Below are 21609 nucleotides of genomic sequence, written 5' to 3'. Positions count from 1 at the left end.
CATACAAATTGTTCCAACAAGCAATTATAAGTGTTCTTGAGACAAAAAGAAAAACAGAGTCTCAAAGAAACAAGGTATAAAGGATAAAATAGAAATTCTGGAAGTGAAAAATAACTGAAAATTTAAAATCACAGAAATAAACTCAAGAGCAGCATGCAAATGCCAGAGAAAAGAATCCGTGAGATTGAAAATGGACAGACAGAAATGATCCAATCTGAAAACAAGGAAAGAAAAATGATCCAATCTGAATTAAGACGAAAAAAAATGAAAAAAAATTGAATAAAGTCACAAGAACTTGTGAGACAGTAACAAAAGTTCTATGATTTGCATCACTGGAGTCCCAAAAGGAGAGGACTATGAGGACAGTGTTGAAAAAATATCTGAAAACATAAGGTCTGAAAACTACCTACATTTGGTGAAACACATACACCTAAATGTTCAAGTAATTTCAAGTTGCATCCTGGACATTTTGAATAGTATGAGACTCTGATTCTTGTTTAAATCTTAAGAATATTGGTTTTGTTTTAAGCAGGCAGTTGACCTTGTTAGGTTTCGGCTACGATATACAACCCACGTTCTGTAGACTGTGTCGGGTTTTTTTTTTTTTTTTTTTTTTAAGGACCATTTTTTAAAAATGTTGTTTATTTATTTATTTTTAATGTTTATTTTTTGAGAGAGAGAGTGTGAGCAGGGGAGGGGCAGAGAGAGAGGGAAACAGAGAATCTGGAGCAGGCTTCAGGCTCCAAGCTGTCACCACAGAGCCGATGCAGGGCTTGAACCCATGAACCATGAGATCATGACCTGAGCCTAAGTTGGATGATTAACCAACTGAGCCACCCAGGCACCCCATGTTTTTTATTTATTTTTGAGAGAGAGTGAGAGTGTGAGCAGGGGAGGGGCAGAGAGTGAGGGAGGCAGAAGATCCAAAGCAAGCTCTGCCCTGACAGCAGACAGACCAATTCAGGGCTTGACCTCAGAACTGCGAGATCATGACCTGAGCCAAAGTCGGATGCTTAACTGACTGAGCCACCCAGTGGCTGTGATTTTAATACCAGTTTTCAAATCCTTTGCAGTGCCATTCAGATCTAGGCTGCATGTGTGTAACATCCTATGCTCAGTCTGCAGCCTGGGTAGTGTAGTTGTTAATTCAGTTCTCAGAGTCTTGATATGCTGATTAGGAGCAGGTCTGTATACGCAAAGCCCAGGATTGAGCCCTGGAGTTCATAAACAATTTTATTGTTGGGTTTCCTGAATCTCTCTCCCAAGTATTTTCCGGTTCCCTGAGGCTTCACTTTTCAACCTTCTGGCCAACAGCTGGAATTTTAGCAGCCTCATTCTATCCTGCACTTTCCCTGACTGTGCCTGCATCCTGGGCCAGCAGACAGGATAATGCAAAAGAGAACAGGGGTTCACTGCATCGTCTTGAGACCAGGACACCTCGAATCCAAAAATAAAGTTCCTCTCTGAGTTTTGGATCTTACCAGCTGCGGCTCCAGCCTCTACTACCACAGCCAAAGGGCTTCTTAGGAGCTGAGATTAGAGAGAAAGGGTGTTAGGAGTTCCCTTTCCTGCTCCTTGAGCCCGTTCTACAGGGCTTCTCCTGGAACACGTTGCTCTGTCAGGCTTAGTGCTTAGTTTTGGGTTTCAGGCAGCATCACACTCAGGCTGGAGGTGATGGGAGGTGGGGGCGGGGGAGGGGGAAATCATAATTTGTGTCACTCAGTGCTGCCTGCTGTGTGCCAGGTTTTACGTTGATTTCAACAGGTAGAGCGAGCTCGTTCTGCCTTACCTACAACCACAACCCCAGGGAAGGGTTTTAAGCAGGGGATAACATGGTCTGAGTTGCTATTTACTTTTTTCTTTTTAAGGCATATTTTTAATGTGTAGTATCTTAAATGCAAAAGTACTACATGCTTAGTGTAATGAATCACAGTAGAGAAGTGCATAAAGTAACAAGTGAAAGTCATTTATCCATTCAATACCACCCCCACCAAATTTGCCAGAATAATGTCTCTTACTTGCTTGGTATGCATTATTTTCTGTGGGTGGGTTTGCACAGGTACATGGGCACATGTACACCATTTATTTTTTACAAAAATAAAGTTACGTTGTTGTACATTTTTTCCTGTCAGTACACATATATTGACTTCATTTAAAGAGAGAGAGAGAGAGAAAGCATACACACACAAAAAATTCAAAATGGATTAAAGACCTAAATGTCAGACCTGAAACCATAAAATTCCTAGAAGAAAACATAGGCAGTAATCTCTCTGACATCAGCTGTAGAAACCTCTTTCTACATAGGTCTCCTCAGGCAAGGGAAAAAAAAAAGCAAAATTAAACTATTGAGACTAACACCAAAATAAAAAGCTTTTACACAGCAAAAGAAACCATCAACAAAACAAAAAAAAGCCTACTGAATGGGAGAAGATATTTGTGAATAAAATATCCCATTAGGGGGTTAATCTCCAAAATATATAAACAACTCAACACCAAAAAACACAAATAATCCAACTAAAAATATGTAAGACGTGAATAGACATTTTCCCAAAGACATCCAGATGGCCAACAGACACATGAAAAGATGCTCAACATCCCCCTCATCACCAGGGAAATTCCAATCAAAACCACAATGAGATATCACTTTACACCTGTCAGAATGGCTAAAATAAAAAACATAAGAAATAGCAAGTGTTGGTGAGGAAAAGGAACCCTAGTGCAGTCCTGCTGGGAATGCAAGGTGATGCAGCCACTGTGGAAGACAGTATGGAGGTTCCTCAAAAAATTAAAAATAGACCTACCATATGATCTAGTATTCCACTATTGGGTATTTACCCAAAGAATACAAAAACACTAATTTGAAAAGATATACGACCCCTATGTTTACAGAAGCATTATGTATAATAACCAAGATATAGAACCAAGCCAAGTGTCCATTCATAGATGGATGGATAAAGAAGATGAGGTATATACACACAATGGAATATTACTCAGCCATAAAAAAAAGAACACAATCTGGGCGCCTGGGTGGCTCAGTCGGTTGAGTGCCCGACTTCGACTCAGGTCATGATCTCACAGTTTGTGAGTTCGAACCCGACCTCGGGCTCTGTGCTGATAGCTCAGAGCCTGGAGCCTGCTTCAGATTCTGCGTCTCCCTCTCTCTCTGCCCCTTCCCCACTCATGCTCTCTGTCTCTCAAAAATGAATAAACATTAAAAAAAAAAAAAAAGAACACAATCTGGCCATTTGCAACAATATGGATGGATGTAGAGGGTATAATGCTAAGTGAAGTCAGTGAAAGAAATACAATTTCACTCAGGTGAAATTTAAGAAATAAAGAATAAAAGAGGCAAAAAAAAAAAATAGACTCTTAACTATAGAGAACAGGGGAGCCTGGGTGGTTCAGTCAGTTAAGCATCCAAGTCTTGATTTCGGCTCAGGTCATAATCTCACAGTTCGGGGGTCTGAGTCCCACACTGGGTTCTGTGCTGACAGTGCAGAGCTTATTTGAGATTCTCTCTTTCTCTCTCTCTGCCCCTCCCCAACTTTCACTGTCTCTCTCCAAATAAATAAGTAAACTTAAAAACAAAGTAGAAAAAGAAAAAAACTATAGAGCAAACTGGTAGTTACCACAGGTGAGGTGGGGAGGGGGGATGGGTGAAACAGGTGAAGAGGATTAGGAGTACATTTATTGTGATGAGCACTGAATAACGTATAGAACCGTTGAATCATATTATATACCTGAAACCATGTAACACTGTATATTAATTATATTTGAATTAAAAATAAAAAGACTGAATGCTTTCTCCCTAAGATCAGTAACAAGGCAAGTATGTCCACTCTTACCATTCTTCCCCAATATCATACTGGAAGTCCTAGCCAGTGCAATAAAACAAGAAAAAGAAATAATAGTCATTCAGATTGGAGAGGAAGAAATAAAATGGTCTCTATTCACAGAGAGTATTGTCTGTAGAAAATTCCAAGGAATCTATAAGAAATCCACTGGGATGAGCAAGTTTAGCAAGGGCACAGGATACAAGGTTAACACAAAAATCAGCCTATGTCTATACACTATCAATGTATAATTAGAAACATGATTACTGGTACAGAAAAATTTCAATGGACTAGCTACAAGTCAGATAGATTCCCTCTAACTTTGATATACAGCTAGTTAAAAGACACAAGTGTTGCTATTTCATTGACTAGTTAATTACCTAGTTTATGGATTACCCTAAACTTATGTAACTAGTATGCCAATAGGGACCCTTTCTTTCTGGGAAAGAGTGCCAACAGCTCCATTCAGGACTCAGGGAGGTTTGATCTCTTTCACTTACTGCTCCGGGCTTTCCTTAGTGGCATGCCAGGTTCTTCCTCCTCAGGCAGCTCAGCACTTTGCAGGACAGCATGGACTTCTGGGTGCAGGTCACCCACACTAGCTTCCCCTGAAGCCAGTGCTCTGCAGTGCAACACCAAGGCAACATCTTGGTTATAGAAATGAAAATACCGACATATTCTACTTGCTTCATGCACACAGCCATCATCCAATAGGCGCCCGATCAGGAAGTTCAGCGATTCCTGCTCCTTCCGACCCAGTGTGTTATCACAAGTCTCTTTGGATGGAAGGCCATTAAGTTCTAAGTATTTTGATGTGTTCAGAGCAGCCAACATGGAGATTGAAAACTCACTCACTACACTTTCAAAGGAAAGTTCCCCACTAGTTGAAATCTGTTGAGAAAACCTGGGCTCTGTTTCCTCTGGGTTTTCCCTGAGGGTGTGCTGGGCGATGCGGCAGAGCCAGATCCGCTTCTCCAGCTCCTCCAGCTCATCCACGGGCACCAGGCCCTCCTGAGCAAGCCAGTGTGCAGCCAGTGTCAGCAGCAGATGGGCCTCCTCAATGCTGCTCAGTGCCCCCTCAGCTGGGCACTCACATGCCTCAGGGGCCTGGGCTGAGAAAAAGGAGGAAGCTGCTTTGCTTGAAATGGAATTTCTCTTAAAATTCTCGTGACATTTTTTCCAGAAGCCAATTCTTGCTTGTTTCAGGGACCACTGGTCAATGTGTTTTAAGGTCTGTATTTCCTGTGTTATCTGTGAAATTTAACAAAGCAATTTTTAGTCTTTCCTAGATATAAAAATGTCATGAATGCGAATGCTCCCAAGAATGCCATACTTGTCAAAACCAAATCAAGTCAGAGAACATGAGACTTGGCTACAGATGATCCTGAATATTTTATCTGGAAAGTTAAAGTATGAATAGCAATTCTAAATTTACGTAATTGAAGGGGGGTTCAAGATGAAGCCACCCTGTATTTAATTCTATTCAAAGCACAACAGTTGCAGCATATCCTATAAGCTGACCTGAATTTAAAACACACACTCTTTGCTAACGGGCATCCTAGGCTCATCCATTTCTGAAAGTAAGGAGTGTGTCAAAAGTAAAAAAAGCCTCTTCTCCTATAAATCATCTATCTCATTTGATTCTGTTTAATGCTGGTTTAAAAAGCTAACATTTTAAGTAACTTAAGAGACTAATGATACCTCTTCAATAACCAAGTTGTCCACAGGTAGCTCAGCTAATTCTGCTACCCTCCTGGCCAAAGCAAACTGTCCCTCTGTCTCCAGTTTTTCCAAAATAGATCTGCATTCATGCTGAAAATTCTCAGGGCTGTAGTTGCTAATAACTACAGGATTAATGGCTATGGATGTATCCTTCAAAATTTTGCTAAGGACACAGAGCTTCTTCACATCTGGACCTGTGCCAAAGAGAAAAGGATATATACATTTAATCAGGAAAATGCTGCCATGGCCTTTCCAGAGTAAATATCAGGGGGAAAGCATGTATGTTTAACACAATTATGTAATCAAAGGAAAAACACAAACCTATTTTTCTTCTCTGGTTTGCTAGCAAATGAAGCTATAAGGGCATCTCTTACATCGTAAGAACCACTAAAGATTCGCACAGGGAATCCATCTACACATATGGCTTTATATACACGGCAGAAGTTGGTGGCCTGCAGTAGCAACTCAGTCAACCTTGGGAATATCTGACCAGTCATTCAGGCTAATCCCACCTCTTTCTGGATTCTTCTCCTACCTTGAATAAATCTGTTTTTATGATTGCTCACTTACTCATTCGGTGCAGGCATCATGTGGATTAAGACACAGAAGTGGCAGGACAGTTGAAACTGTAGCTGACCAATAGCCAAGCCCCTTAATGCAGCACACCGTATCCAGAATGGAGTGTCACTTTCTCCTTCGCACAACTGCTTAACCCAGGGAGACCCAGCTGAGTTCTTCTTCATATCCCTGGAAAGTCCTTTTCCTCAGTGACATTTAGAATTCTCTGCCCACAACCTATGTGGCTGGGTCTGCTCCCATTCCCACATAGTCTGTGTAGAGCTGATGTGTGCCCTACCATAAAAGAGGGGCATGAAAAATATTCTGTAGGGGCCATCTGCTGGGCTGTGGTCTGATTTAGGTGGTTCTGGGGACAGTGAGACACCTTGCACAATAACCACCAGTATGGGGATGCTGGGCTTCTTTTCTTCATATAAAACACAGGTTTTTTTATAAGAACAATTTCTAGGGGCACGTGGGTGACTTAGTCAGTTAAGCATCTGACTCTTGATTTTGGCTCAGGTCATGATCTCATGGTTCATGAGTTCAAGCCCCGTGTTGGGCTCTGTGCTGGCAGTGAGGAGCCTGCTTGGGATTCTCTCTCTCCCCCTGCCCCATTCTCTCTCTCTGCCCCTCCCCCACTCACACTTACTCTTTCTCTCAAAAATAAACTTAAAAACATAATTTCTTTTCTCTAAGCACATACATGTTATACACAGAGCACAAATGTTCTATAAAAACAGAAAATGTTTATATGAATCAAAGCATAACAGTTAGCAACACAATCCTTATAATTTCTCAAGGATACAGTAATTCTGGCAAGAAAACCGGAAATTCATTTCTGAAAAGAATTAAGATTACTACAGATCAATAAAAACACCTATATGTAAAAAGGATCTATTTGGTGTACAAAGTAATTGACAAGTCCCATGTGACATACACTGCATCTTGGAAACACCCCTCTTTATTTCCAGTCGTCAGCCCTGACAGCCTACAATCCAGGCATTGAGCCCAGTATTCTGTCAGTGTTTGGTACAGATGTGAGTTCTCCAGATGAATATCTATGAATTTAAATGTGATAAAATAACCCTAGTAGTGAAAATGTCAGAATCTAGTATAAAAACTTGAAATTATCAAACAGAAAAGAGGGTAAGGCAGTAACTGGTTTCTTTCAATCCGTAACAACCTTAGAGACTGCCCATGTCTGGAGGAGTCTGCAAAAAATAAGCATAATTTGTCTGAAACCTTCAAAATGAATTAGACATTCCTGAAAGAGTTTGTGACCCTGAGCAATGATGACATGTTAAGGTGACTTGTCAGAAAAAAGAATGACAGTGACAGGGTGCAGACTAGCCAAGGGGAACGTAGCTGACAAGGACTCAGAAGGAGCAGACAGCTGTATTATTTAGGTTATATCTTGTTGTGCTATGTTTTGAATGTTTTCACCATGATTGAAGATTCCTGCAACCTCTTCTTCATACCTCATTATGGACTATAAATGTAATGTTATATGTATTTTATTTTCCTGAATGCCCTTCTAAAATATTTTCAAGATTAAGAAAGCTAATTTGGGGGTGCCTGGTGGCTCAGTCGGTTAAGTGTCTGACTCTGTTTTGGCTCCTGTCATAATCTCATGGTTTGTGGGTCCAAGCCCCACATGGGGCTCTACGCTGACAGTGCAGAGCCTGCTTGGAATTCTTGCACTCTCTGCCCCTCCCCTGCTTGCTCTTTCTCTCTCTCAAAATAAATAAACTAAAAAAAAAAAAAAAAAAAAGAAAGCTAATTTCCTAACAACTTTAGTTTAAGGACTGTCTCTTACCATCACAGAAGAGATGTTCTATTCCAACAAATAGCTGTAAAAGCTTCCCCAGTTCATACTGGGTCCCACACTGCTGCAGCATAAGCTTCAAAAGAAAACACACCTGCTCCTTCAGCCACGCAGCAGGGATGGTAGCATGGACCCTTGTGGCTGTTGTTTCAACCTATGAAAATAAAAGGGGGTCAGGAAAGGTGATTTCACAGCAAATCAAAACCTCCAAATTTGGGAACATCTAAGAAAGCCAAGGTACCACCAAAAGTCATTTCCTGTCACAAAGGGGGACACTTATTCAGGTCCTTTCCACATGACAGGAAATGGAAGTATGCCTCAGAGGAGTGCAAAAACAAGCCCTCCTTGACAGCTTTGCAGATACTCTCTTTGTGAGATGTCCTGCTGTAGAGAGCTGTGTGTGTCAAAGTCAAAGATGGACTAGAGACCTAAAGACTGAACGCTAACCATGGAGTGAACTGATGCGAATACCCGCAAGTCAGTGACAGCCAAACTAACAATGCTGTGAGTTGCTGTGAAATTAACCTGACATGTTTCACCTAACAGCTTTGGAGAGGGATCTAGGGCTGCCCTGGAGTCCAGAAGATCTGAAATTCATATATCAAGACCTCTTAGAAAGATTTAACATTGCCCAACTTGTTCTACCACTTTGCATGTAGTTTACATTATCATTAGAAAAGGATCTCAATTAAGAAGCCTAGACTTGGGGCGCCTGGGTGGCACAGTCGGTTAAGCGTCCGACTTCAGCCAGGTCACGATCTCGCGGTCCGTGAGTTCGAGCCCCGCGTCAGGCTCTGGGCTGATGGCTCAGAGCCTGGAGCCTGCTTCCGATTCTGTGTCTCCCTCTCTCTCTGCCCCTCCCCCGTTCATGCTCTGTCTCTCTCTGTCCCAAAAATAAATAAACGTTGAACAACAAAAAAAAAAAAAAAAAAAAAGAAGCCTAGACTTATGTCATTACAATCAAATGCTGGCAATATTAATAGGAAGATGATCCCAAGTAGCAGGCTACATTAGTTTGAATTAGAGAATTAGTTCTTAGTCTTTATTTACTTGTTTACCTACTCCTGCTGCTGTTAGAAGAGAGTCTATAGCAGGCAGGTGATGGAACTGGTCAGAAGAAAAGATACATGAAAGTAAAGGGCTGAGGCAAGGATGGAACAGGTGCACTGCCCCTCCACAGGAAACTGGAGCAGGGGCAGTCAAACAGGAATAAGAACCACCTGGGAGGACCTAAATATAAAATGAAAAACTATAAAACTCCTAAAAGATTATACAAGAGAAAACTTAGATGACCTTGGATGATAATCTATAAAAACATAATTACCCAGATTGACTTCATTAAAATTAAAAACTTCTGCTCTACAAAACACAATGTCAAGAGCATTAGAAGACTAGCCACAGACTGTAAGAATTTGCAAAAGACAAATCTGATAATGGGATGTTATCCAAATATACAAAGAACTCTTAAAATGAAACAATAAAAAAACAACGCCATTAAAAAAATAGGCTGGGGGCACTTGGATGGATCAGTAGGTAGAGCATGCAACTTCTTAAAAAAATGTTTATTTACTTACTTTTGAGAGAGAAAGAGAGTGCACAGCAGGGGAGGGGCAGAGAGAGAGAGGGAGGCACAGAATCTGAAGCAGGTTCCAGGCTCTGAGCTGTGAGCAGACAGCCTGATGCAGGACTTCAAAACATCAACCGTCATCATGACCTGAGCCAAAGTTGGACGCTTAACTGACTGAGACACCTAGGTGCCCCATGCATGCAACTCTTGATCTTGGGATTGTGAGTTGAGCCCCATGTTGGACATAGAGTTTACTTTAAAAAAAAAAAAAAAAAAAAAAGGCTGAAGACCTTAACAGATACCTCACCAAAGAAGATATATAAATGGCAAATAAACATAGGAAAAGATGCTCTGCATCATATATCAGGGAAATACAAATTAAAACAGTGACATATCACAACATACCCATTAGAACGGCCAGAATCTGGAACACTGACAACACCAAAGGCTGGCAAGGATGTGGACCCACAAGAACCAGCATACATTGCTAGTGGGAATGCAAACGATACAGCCACTTCGGAAAAAAGTTTGATGGTTTCTTACAAAACAAAACACAAGCTTACCATTTGATCGAGCAATTATGCTCCTTGGTATTTACCCAAAGGAGTTGAAAATTTTGTTTAGAGCACCTCTATTCATAATGGCTAAAACTTGGAAGCAATCAAGATGTCCTTTAGTAGGTGAATGAATAAATCGACTGTGGTATATCCAGACAAGGTAATATTCAGCACTAAAAAAAAATGAGCTATTAAGCCATGAAAAGACATGAAGGAAACTTAAACGCATATTACTAAATGAAAGAAGCCAATCCTAAAAGCCTACATTCTATACAATTCCAATTATACCACATTTTGAAAAAGGCAAAACTATGAAGATAGTAGAAAGATCAGTGGGTGCCTGGGGTGCGGAGTGGGAGGGATGAATAGGTAGAGAAGATTTTTTAGGGCAATGAGACTTCTATGTAGGATACTGTAACACATATAAGTCATTATGCATATCTCCAAATGTATACCTGAAGAATGTATAACACTAAGAGTAAACCCCAAGGTAAACAATGGATTTGGGTGTTATGATGTGTCAGTATAGGTTCATCCTTGGTAACAAATGGACCATGCTGGTGTTGTGATGTTGATAACGGGGAGAGTCTATACAGGTGTGGGGGCAGAGGGTATATGGAAAATCTCTGAAACTTCCTCTTAATTTTATGATGAACTAAAACTGCTCTAAAAAATAAATTCCTTTTGAAAAGGTGGTGTGGAGGGAAGGAGCAGAAAGCACCAGCATCTCTCTCTTCACCTAGACAACAACTGCACTGGCAAATCGGTTCAATACAATCATTTTGGAACTCTGCAGTCTGTTGAAGGCTTGCGAGTTCCAGAGGAAGGCCTAATGGCAGGTAAATTGCTGACAATTTTGATCAATTTCAGTCCTTACCACAGTAGCTGCAACCCACTCCTCACCCCTAGCCACAGGGGAGGCAGTTGTGTATGCACATGTTCCTAGAGCAGCTTGCACACAGCTTGCAGGAGTTGTGGGGGCAAAAAGGACACTGTCCTCCAAATATCAGAAATTGGTGCTCTGATCCCCAGTTGCTGCTTCCAGCCACAGATGTGTAGACAAAGAGGTGGGCAGTCATTGTTGTTTCACCTCACCCACTGTTGCAAGCTCCAACGAACTCCTCCCCTGACTTCCAGGAGATTTAAAGGGTTAGCACCCTTTTCCTCCCCACTCCCTTCATTTTTTGCTTTTTTCCCTTTTGGGAGCCAGACATAAAGACTGAGACATTTAAAAACAACTGCATATATGAGGATAATTAGAAATTACTGTGTATGTGCAGGGAAAGGCTAGAAAAGACCCAAGAAGACCTTACTTAGATTTACACATCGTGCTGATCCTTGACACAGAAATGACTTCTGGCCACCCAAAACCCAAAATAATAAAACAATAACAAAAAATAACAAACCCTGAGGAAGGGGGAGAATCTGACTTCTAGGGTTACCACCATCATTAGATTCAAATGTCCAGAGTTCAACAGAGAATCACAGGGCATACACATCAGCAGGAAAGTAGGGCCCAAAAAGAAAAAAATTTTGACATAACCAGTCCCTAAAATAGACCTAACGGCAGATACACCATTAAAACAACTGTTTTAACGGAGGAAGATGTGGAGAAAGTCAAGAAAACGATGTGTGAACAAAATGGAAATACCAAGAAAGAGAAAACCTAAAAGGAAACAAACAAATTCTGGAGCTGACAAGTAAAATAACAAATTCACTACATGGATTCAAAGGTAGATGTGAGCAGACAGAAGAAAGAATCAGCAAACTTAAAGGCCGGACAATAGAAATTATCAAGTTTGAGGAAGAGAAAGAAGATTGAAGAAAACCAAACAGAGCCTAAGAGACTGATGGGACATCATCAAGTGGACCAATGTAAGCATGATGTGAGTCCCAGAAGATGACAGAAAGGTGTAGAGAGAATATTTGAAGACACAATGGGTGAAAACTCCCCAAACTTGAGGGAAGACATGAATATAAATATCCAAGAAGCTCAGCAAACTGTAAGCAAGGTGAACTGAAAGAAACCCATAATGAGACACATAATAATTGAACTTTCTTAAGGCAAACAACAACAACAACGACGACGACGACAACGACAACAACAAGAATCTTGGAAGTAACAGGAGAGAAGGGACTGGTCACATATAAGGGATCCTCAGGAAGATTATCTGCAAGGTTCTTATTAGAAACTGTGGAGGCCAAAGACAGTGGGGTGAGATATACATAGACACACACACACACACACACACACACACACACACACACACACATTTAAATGGGTGTTCCTTTTTAAATTTTTCTAAATTTTTTTTAGTTTTATTGTTTTATTAAATTCCTTTATTTATTTTGAGAGAGAAAGAGAATGACACAGGGGCAGAAAGAGAAGAGGACAGAAAATCCCAAGCAGGCTCCACACTGTCAGTGCAGAGCCCAATGTGGGGCTCGATCCCATGACCTGTGAGATCATGACCTGAGCCAAAGTCAGACACTTAACCGACTGAGTTACCCAGGCACCCCATGGGCTGATATATCCAGCAAAACTATCCTTCAAAAGTGAGGGGGAAATTAAGACATTCCCAGGGAAACAAAAGCTGAGGGAGTCTTTGACTAGTAGACTGTTCCTATAAGTGATGCTCAGGGGAGTCCTGTAAGGTAAATGAAAGGACACTAGACGATACCTCAAAGTAATATGGAGAAATAAAGAACTCAATAAACATAAATACATGGGCCATTATACAAGCCTGTATTACTGTAGCAAGGGGTTTTTACTCTCCATATGATTTAAGAGACTAATGCATTAAAGAAAAAAAGAACAATTATTAGTATAAAAGCTGGTATTACTGTAACTTTGGTTTGTAACTCCAACTATTGTTTTCTTCATAATTTAAGAGACTAAATGCCCTTAAAGGAATTATTTATGTCTTTGGGCATATAATCTATAAAGACGTAATTTGGTGACATGAACAATTAAAGGGGGTGAGGTTGGAGCTGCAGGAATACTTTTTGTATGTTATTGAAGTTAAGCTGTTATAAACTCATTGTAACCACAAAGAAAACAGCTACAGGATAGGCACAAAATGAAATCAGAAAGGAATTTAAACATTTCACTACAAAAATCAACTAAACACAAAAGAAAACAGTAATGAAGGAAATGAGAAACGATAAAGCTACAAAGTATAAAGAAAACCAACAGCACAATGGCAGAAGTAAGTTCTTTCTGGTAAGTAATTATTTCAAATATAAATGGATTAAGCTCTCCAATTAAAAGACAGAGATCAGAATAGACAAAAACACATGATCCAACTATGTGCTGTCTACAAGAGAGTCACTTGAGATCCAAAGACATAAACAGGTTGAAAGTGGAAGGATGGAAGAAGGTATTCCATGCAAATAGTAACCAAAAAAGAGTGGAGGTGGCTATGCTAATATCAAACTTTTAATCAAAAAAGTTTACAGAGAAGGAGAGTAGATACTCATAAAAGGTTTAATACAGCAAGAAAATGTAACAATTATAAACATTTACACACCTAATGATGGATTTCCAAAATACATGAAGCAAAAGCTGATGGAATTGAAGCAAGAAATAATAATAGTTGGAGACTGCAATACCTCACTCACACTAATGGATAGAATAATCAGACAAAAACAATACAGGGCTTGACACAATAAACTGAATAGATTTAACAGACAGGTGCAGAACATTTTACCTAAGAACAACAGAAAACATATTCTTCTCAAGTGCACATGAGGTATTTTGCAGGACAGACCATACATTAAGCCATAAGTTTCAAGAGATTTCAAAAGGCAGAGATCATACAAAGTATCTTCTCTGACCACAATAGGATAAAGTTAGAAGTCACTACAAAAGGAAGATTGAAAAAATAAAACTGTGGTTTTATTATTGAAATTAAACATTTTTTATAGAGAGAGGTCTCAAATTACTAAAATCAGAAATGAACGTTGGGTCATTCTACAGATAAAAAGGATTATTTATTTCTCGAGTGGGGCTCGAGCTCACCCAAAGCGGGGCTCACACTCTCCCAATGTGGGACTCAAACTCACCAACTGTGAGATCATGACCTGAGCTGAAGTCAGATGCTTAATGACTGGGCCAACCAGCACCCTCAAAATAAATAAACTTAAAAAAAAAAAAAAAAAAGGATTATAACAGAGTACTATGAACAAAGGAAAGCCCTGGACACGATGGCTTCACTGGTGAGGTCTAAAAACATTTAAAGAAGAACTACTACCAATATTTTGCAAACTTTTCTAAAAAACTGAAGTAGAAGGAACACTTCCCAACTCATTTTATGAAACCAGCATAATCTTAATACTAAAGACAGATGAAGACACTACAAGAAAATTATAGACCACATCCCTTACAAACACTGATGTAAAAAAAATCCTCAAAAAAATACTGGCAAACTGAGGGGCGCCTGGGTGGCTCTGTCGGTTAGGGGTCCGACTTTCACTCAGGTCATGATCTCACAGCTTGTGAGTTTGAGCCCCACATCGGGCTCTGTGCTGACAGTGCGAAGCCTGGAGCCTGCTTCGAATTCTTTATCTCCCTCTCTCTGTCCCTCTCCTGACTTGTGCTCTGTCTCTGTCTCTCTCAAAAATAAGTATTAAAAAACATTTTAAAAAATACTGGCAAGCTGAATTCAGCAGCATATTAAAAGGATTATTCACCATTACCAAACAGGATTTATTCCTGGGATGCAAGGATGGTTCAACATACAAAAAACTAATCAATGTATACATCGTATCAACAGAAGATAGGAAAAAAAAACCCACACGACCATTTCAATTGATGTAAAAAAAAGTGGCAAAATTCAACACCATTTCAAGGTTAAAAAAATAAACAACTTAACAAACTGGGGATAGGAAGAAACTACCCCACATAATAAAAGCCACATGTGACAAACCCACAGTGAACATTTTACTCAAAGGTGGAAGACTGAAACCATTCTTCTAAGATCAGAAACAAGGCAAGGATGTCTGCTTTCATCACTTCTATTCCACCCAGCACTGACTGAAGGTTCTAGCCAGAACCTTTAGGCAAGGGGAAAAAATGCACCAAATTGGAAAAGAAGAAAATAAAATGATCTTTTCACACAGTATGATCTTACATGTAAGAAAACCCTAACAATCACACACACACACACACACACACACACACACACACACACACAACTCGGAATAAGTGAATTCAGCAAAGTAGCAGGATAAAAAGTCAACACCCAAAAATCAGTTGCATTTCTATACACAAACAACAAACAACCCGGAAAGGAAATTACAGAAAGAACTCCATTTCCAAAAGCATCAAAAAGGATAAGTTACTTAGGAATTAACTTAATCAATGAGGTAAAAGCCTTGTACAATGAAAACTACAAAACACTGCTGAAATTAAAGACATAAATAAATGGAAACACATGCCATGCTCATGGGTTGGAAGCCTTAATATTGTTAAAACATCTATATTCTCCAAAGTGATCTTTGGATTCAGTGCAATCCCTATTAAAATCCCAATGATGCGTTTTGACAGAAATAGAAAAACCATCCTAAAATCATATGGAATTTTAAGAGACCCTCAATAGCCAAAATAATCTTGAAAAAGAACAAAACTGGAGACCTCATTCTCCCTGAATTCAAAACTTACTACAAAGATATAATAATCAAAACAGTGTGCTACTGGCATAGAGACAGACATAAAGACCAATAGGATAGAACAGAAGGCCCAGAAATACACCCTCACATATATGGTCTAATGATTTTTGACAAGGGTGCCAAGCCATTCAATGAGGAAAGGACAGTATTTTCAACAAATGGTGCTGGGAAAACTGAATATCCACATGCAAAGAATGAAGTTGGATCCTTATATAAGAATTAACTCAAAATGGGCCAAGGACCTAAATATGAGACCTAAACACAATAAAAACTCTTAGAAGAAAACATAGGACAAAAGTTTCACAACTCTAGATCTGGCAATAATTTCTTGGATAGGACACTAAAGGCACAAGTAACAAGGGAAAAGATAGGCAAATTGAACTTCGTGAAAACTTAAGGAAAGACACTATCGACAGTAAAAAGGCAACCTAGAGAATGGGAGAAAATATTTGCAAATCATATGTCTGATATGGGATTAATAACTCAATTATATACAGGATTCCTAAAACTCAACAACAAAATTAACCCAATTCAAAAATGGGCCAAAGGCTTAAATAGACATTTTTCCAAAGATGATATACAGCCAGTAAGCATGAGAAGATGCTCAACATCATTAATCATTAGGGAAATGCAAAAAAACTACAATGAGATACCACCTCACACCCATTAGGATGACTACTATCAGAAAAAACAGTAATCTGGGGCGCCTGGGTGGCTCGGTCAGTTAAGCGTCTGACTTCGGCTCAGGTCATGATCTCACAGTTCGTGGGTTCGAGACCCATGTCGGGCTCTGTGCTGACAGCTCAGATCCTGGAGCCTGCTTCGGATTCTGTGTCTCTCTCTCTCTGGCCCACCCCCACTAATGCTCTCTCTCGCTCTCTCAAAAATAAACGTTAAAAAATTAAAAAAAAAAAAAAAAGAAAAAAGAACAGAAAACAATGGAGAGGCTGGCTGGCTCAGTTGGTACAGCATGCAGCTCTTGATCTTGGGGTCTCCAGACTGGGCGTAGAGCTTACTTAAAAACAAAAAGGAACAAAAAACAGCTAACAAGCATTGAAGAGGAAGGATATGGAGAAAATGGAACCCTTGTGCATTGTTGCAGCGATGTAAAATAGTGCAGCTGCTATGGAAAGCAGTATGACAATTCCTCAAAATATTAAAAACAGAGTTACCATATTGTCTGGCAATTCCACTTCTGGGAGGATTCCTCAAAGACTTGAAAGCAGGGTCTCCAAGAGCTATTTGTATACCATGTTCATAGCAGCATAGTGAAAACATAGAAGCCACCCAAATATTCATGGGTAGATGAACAGAGAAGCAAAATGTGGTATATAAAGCACAATGGAATTTTATTGCATTTAAAAGGAAGGAAATTCTGCAATATGCTACAACATGGATGAACCCTGAGAACGTCATGCTAAGGGAAATAAACCTGTCACAAAAGGGACAAATACTGTATAATTCAACTTACATGAGGTACTTAAAGTAATCAAATCATAAATACAAAACGTAGAATCATGGTTGCCAGAGGCTGGGGATAAAGGAGAATGGGGAGTTATTGTTTACTGAGTACAGAGTTTCAGTTTCACAACATGAAAAGTGTGATGAGGATGGATGGTGGTGATGGTCACGCAATAATGGGAATGTATTTAATACCACTAACTATATACTCAATGGTTAAAATCGTAAGTGGTATGTGTATTTTGCTAAAATAAAAAATAATGTCAAAAAAAGAAAAGAAAAGAAAAGAAAAGAAAAATCTAGCAGAGCCCCAGCCATGGAAAAGTGCTAGACTTGAGGACATTAATGTTCCTATTTGCTGTGATTTTGTAACCTCAGGCATATTTCAATAATTTATTCAATATTTTCAAATAATTTAACTTTTAAATCTTCATTACAGTTATTGATTTAGAGCAAAAGCCTATACTGGTTCCACTGTGATATATTTGTTGGGTAGAATCAGTATATAGTTTTGTGTCGTTTATCATCGAGTTCTTTTGGGGTTAGAGAAAGCAAAAGTGCTAAAACCCCACGGAGGACTAAGGCACATCTCTTTTCCTTCCTTATATCTTCCTCTTTCTTCCATAGGGTTAATTAGCTCCACATGATTAACAGGCCTGAAACAAGTACTGAAACGGTGAATCCTGAAATGGACCACAAGGCTCAGCATCATTTGGACAGGGACTACGAGAACTCTGGATGGAAAAGGCAATTATTTTCTGCCACAGCAAATACAGCAGTATTACGCACCCTTCATGCTCAGTGCTGTTGGCAGTTCTGTTAGAGTGGCAAAGTGTGGCTCACACACCACCATACTCCTCTCAAGCATCCATAGCAGATCCTGTTAATCCCTTTCCCACTGAGCTTGGCTGCAGCTCGGGACCCTGATTAGAATTAACACATTAGATGAAACCTCTCTGTCATGACTGGCAACTGAGGTGCTGTAAGCAAGGCCACTGTGACTCTTGTCCTACCCCCCCCCCCCCACACACACCTCTGGAACAGTACAAATGAGTTGGTATGAATTATGACACATACCAGCCATTCGCCTGTCATATCCTGACTACTAACAGATGATGGGCCACGCTACCCAATTTCAGATCAGCCACAAAGAGCAGTATGATTCCAACTTACAGTCTCAAAGCTTTTTTGGAACTCCAGAAGTTTAACTTCAGCTTCCTTATAATTCTTAAAGAACATACATAGTTCATACATCTCCATCATCAACAGTAGTGGGGAATCCTTTAAGAAAGAGTTTGAATGAAATTACAAAATCGTGAATTCAATCAATGCTATTTTCTCAATGAACAATGCCAATCAATATAAGAGGTTAAAGTAAAAACATAAGTACTAGTAGTAACAGTTTCATCGTAGAATTAAGCCATATATGTTAAAAAGAAAGATTAAATTTATATTTCTTTTACCTTTTAGAAAAAAGATATTCAGGCCGGGTACACCTACTCAACAGTCCATTTTCTGTCTGTTGTATGTATACTTGGTCCACTGCACACGAGCTGGAGATGTTCCACTAGATGGCGCTAGGACACCTCTACATACACTCCTGGAAAATGGGCTCCAGAGAGCTGCCAACCTACAGCTGTCTGGGGCATTTCTATCACTTTGGTGAAAGCTTTTCAGTCAGAAGACAGGAGTTTTGGAATGAGAAAGTATAGATCTGAACTATAAATATACTACTTACTAAAACACTTTGAGACCCTGGGGAAAGATACCTAAGTTCTACAAGCCCAAGCTTGTTACTGTATAAAATGAGGATAATACCATTTCATAACATCTTCATATAATACTGTCTTTGTATTGGATTATTTTGAGAACTGGCTAAAATAAATTTAAAGCTCTTTGCTAAATAAATGGTAGTTCTATTATCATTATTTGTTGTTGGCTAAAAAACCCCAAAAAACCCAGGGTTACAACAATTGAAAAATCCAATGGGAATATTCTGAAGTAACCTTTTTAAACTCAAGGAAAGAAATGAAGTGACTATCACTACCTTCAAGAAAAGGTGGAAACCTCTGATGAGAGTTTTGCTCTTCCGCCTTGTTAATAATGTTTTCCAGATGACTGAGAGGTCTTGAAGCTCCCACGTGTGGCCCTCCACTGAGCCCTGAATGTGTCCTGTTGCTTCGGCTGCAACACTCTCCTCCACAGATGTGATGATCCAAACACAGAGACAAGGAATAGTACTGGCACCCTGCCATTGGATAAAAACTTTTCAAAATAAAATAACAATTGTGTCTGGATTACCTGACGGAGGGAGTTGGGAATTGCCAGCAATGCTACAACCATGGATGGATATGTCCTGTTTAGAACAAGTCACCTCACCAACAATAAATTGGTTAAAATAGCTTGAAAAGCCTTCAAACATGAAATAAACACTAATAAACAACAAGGGATTATTATAAACTATTCTGCAGAGCGTAACATGTCAAAGGACCAAGAGACTGAGCAGGTATACATGGAAGTCGTGGAAATACAAAGTATAAGAAAACAAGACAGCCTTCCACAGAAAGGCTGATCAAGGGGCTGGCTACAGCATCCCACTTCTTTGCTCAAGAGGCAGGGTCCCTTCTCTTTGCCAACCAGGAAGCAAGGCTCTGATCACCCGAGTTATTGAGTATCAACGTACAAAAAAGTGTACTATTAGATGGCCTGGAGCCTAAGCTGGAAAAGCACAAAAGTGACAGTGGCCTTGAAAACACAGGCTGGAGCCTCACATCATCACCCCACTTCCTCTCTGATTATCAGCCTTCCCAGTCCCTCTCCACTGTTCCTCTTGCTCTCTGGGTCCTTAATTTAGGTTTTTCATTATCCTCACCTGGAGACATGAGGCCAAGACACTAAGGATAGGGGCCTGTTGTTTCACTGCTTCAGCTAGGAGCCAGGACCCAGAGTTTGGCTCCTCCGAGCACTGGAGCAGAACTTCAAAGAGATCGGTCATCTCTTCTTTGTTTCCCTGGAATTCCTGGGGAGACCTGTTGCAGACTTGATCACTGTCCATCCTGGAGTTGGACACTAAGGGCAAGTTCTCAAAAGCCAATCTTAAGTGGTCTTCAAGGACAGGACTGAAATATTGAAGAAGAGATTTCACCTAGAAAACAGACGATTAAAAAAGACAACTGTCAATTTCACCTGGAGCTGAAAAATGTTTGAGAAAAGCAGAGGCAAATTGTTCTTTCTCACCCTGAACTGCGTGCAGGGGAAGTGACCATGGAATTTTACAAAGTAATTTATTGCTTTGGAGTGAATTTCCATATTCAATCTGGAGTCACAAAAACCTCTTCCTTCAGCTCTTTAACACTAATGATTAGTCCGTTTTTTTAAAAAAAAATTTTAATGTTTATTTATTTTTGAGATAGAGCATGAGGGGGTGGGGCTGCAGAGAGAAAGAGAGAGAGACACAGAATCTGAAGCAGGCTCTAAGGTCTGAGCTGTCCGCACAGAGCCCGACGCGGGGCTCGAACCCACGAACCGTGAGATCACAACCTGAGCCGAAGTCAAACACTTAACTGACTGAGCCACCCAGGCACCCCTAATGATTAGTCCTTTAACTGAAGCCAATCCACTGAAATCTTAGTAAAAACAGTAGCATCATATAAAACAAAAGCCTAGGTACACACAACAGAAAGAACACTACTTTTCTTCCCAGAAGTCTTCTAATTTCCTCTTCTTGAATAGTTGGGAACAAATGGTGGCTTACCTCCTCTGGGTGATAGTTATGGAGTTGACTGTGAATAATGAACTGTAACCAATCATTTGCTTTGGCACATTCTCTGAGATAAGATGTGCTCAGTTTCACATTGTGGATCCTGCAGAACTGTACCGCTAATGCCCACTGGCTGCTAGATTCACTAGATATCCTGTAATTGGGCAGTAGAGGAAAAAACAAACTTGTTAAGATATAGCTTTAATTTTAAACTGGAAAATTAGTAAACATTAAATAAATTTAACCACAGCATATGTTCTAAAAAGCCTTTCAACAAATATCAATGTTTAGTAGGCTGTTCTGGAAAACAGTGGTGGAAAAAAGAGGACTCCTGCACCCATAACACAAAAGCTTTCTTAGTATACTAGCAGAATTCATTTCTTTTATCAGCCAAGTATCTATCAGTAGATATAGTAGCTATATACCATCTTAAGGAGAACTGCATAAACAGTCAGTCAAGACACTTCCTGAGTGCTTAACTGTTTTTGCATGATTTACAGTATCAGAGTGCAGACAAGTGCATGGGCTTCCTAAGTGGGGAGTACCTGTTCCTAGATCAGGCGCGTTCAGGGTGGTATGGCTGTAGACAGGGAGTACCTGTTCCTACTGGCAGCAGGAAACAGCTGAAAACAGAGCCATTGACAGCAGGTATA

At 39.9% G+C, this 21609-nt stretch overlaps 1 protein-coding gene across 2 annotated transcripts in view; it reads right to left on the bottom strand.

The window, feature by feature from the left end:
* The window catches only part of SPG11 (SPG11 vesicle trafficking associated, spatacsin), an 86702-nt gene that overhangs the window by 9543 nt on the left and 55550 nt on the right, over positions 1–21609 (bottom strand). For both annotated transcript variants that reach the window (XM_045449891.1, XM_045449892.1), the window contains 7 exons: positions 20951–21110; positions 20069–20341; positions 19244–19444; positions 18370–18477; positions 7933–8095; positions 5535–5749; positions 4334–5084 (listed from right to left, as the gene is read on the bottom strand). In XM_045449891.1, the coding sequence (XP_045305847.1) occupies positions 4334–5084; positions 5535–5749; positions 7933–8095; positions 18370–18477; positions 19244–19444; positions 20069–20341; positions 20951–21110 (1871 nt within the window). The remainder of the gene's footprint in view (positions 1–4333; positions 5085–5534; positions 5750–7932; positions 8096–18369; positions 18478–19243; positions 19445–20068; positions 20342–20950; positions 21111–21609) is intronic.

This window comes from Leopardus geoffroyi, chromosome B3 (assembly GCF_018350155.1).
Source record: "Leopardus geoffroyi isolate Oge1 chromosome B3, O.geoffroyi_Oge1_pat1.0, whole genome shotgun sequence".
Lineage (NCBI taxonomy): Eukaryota > Metazoa > Chordata > Mammalia > Carnivora > Felidae > Leopardus > Leopardus geoffroyi.
The sequence above is the reverse complement of the archived record's forward strand: the minus strand, read 5'-3'. Positions and strand labels throughout refer to the sequence as shown.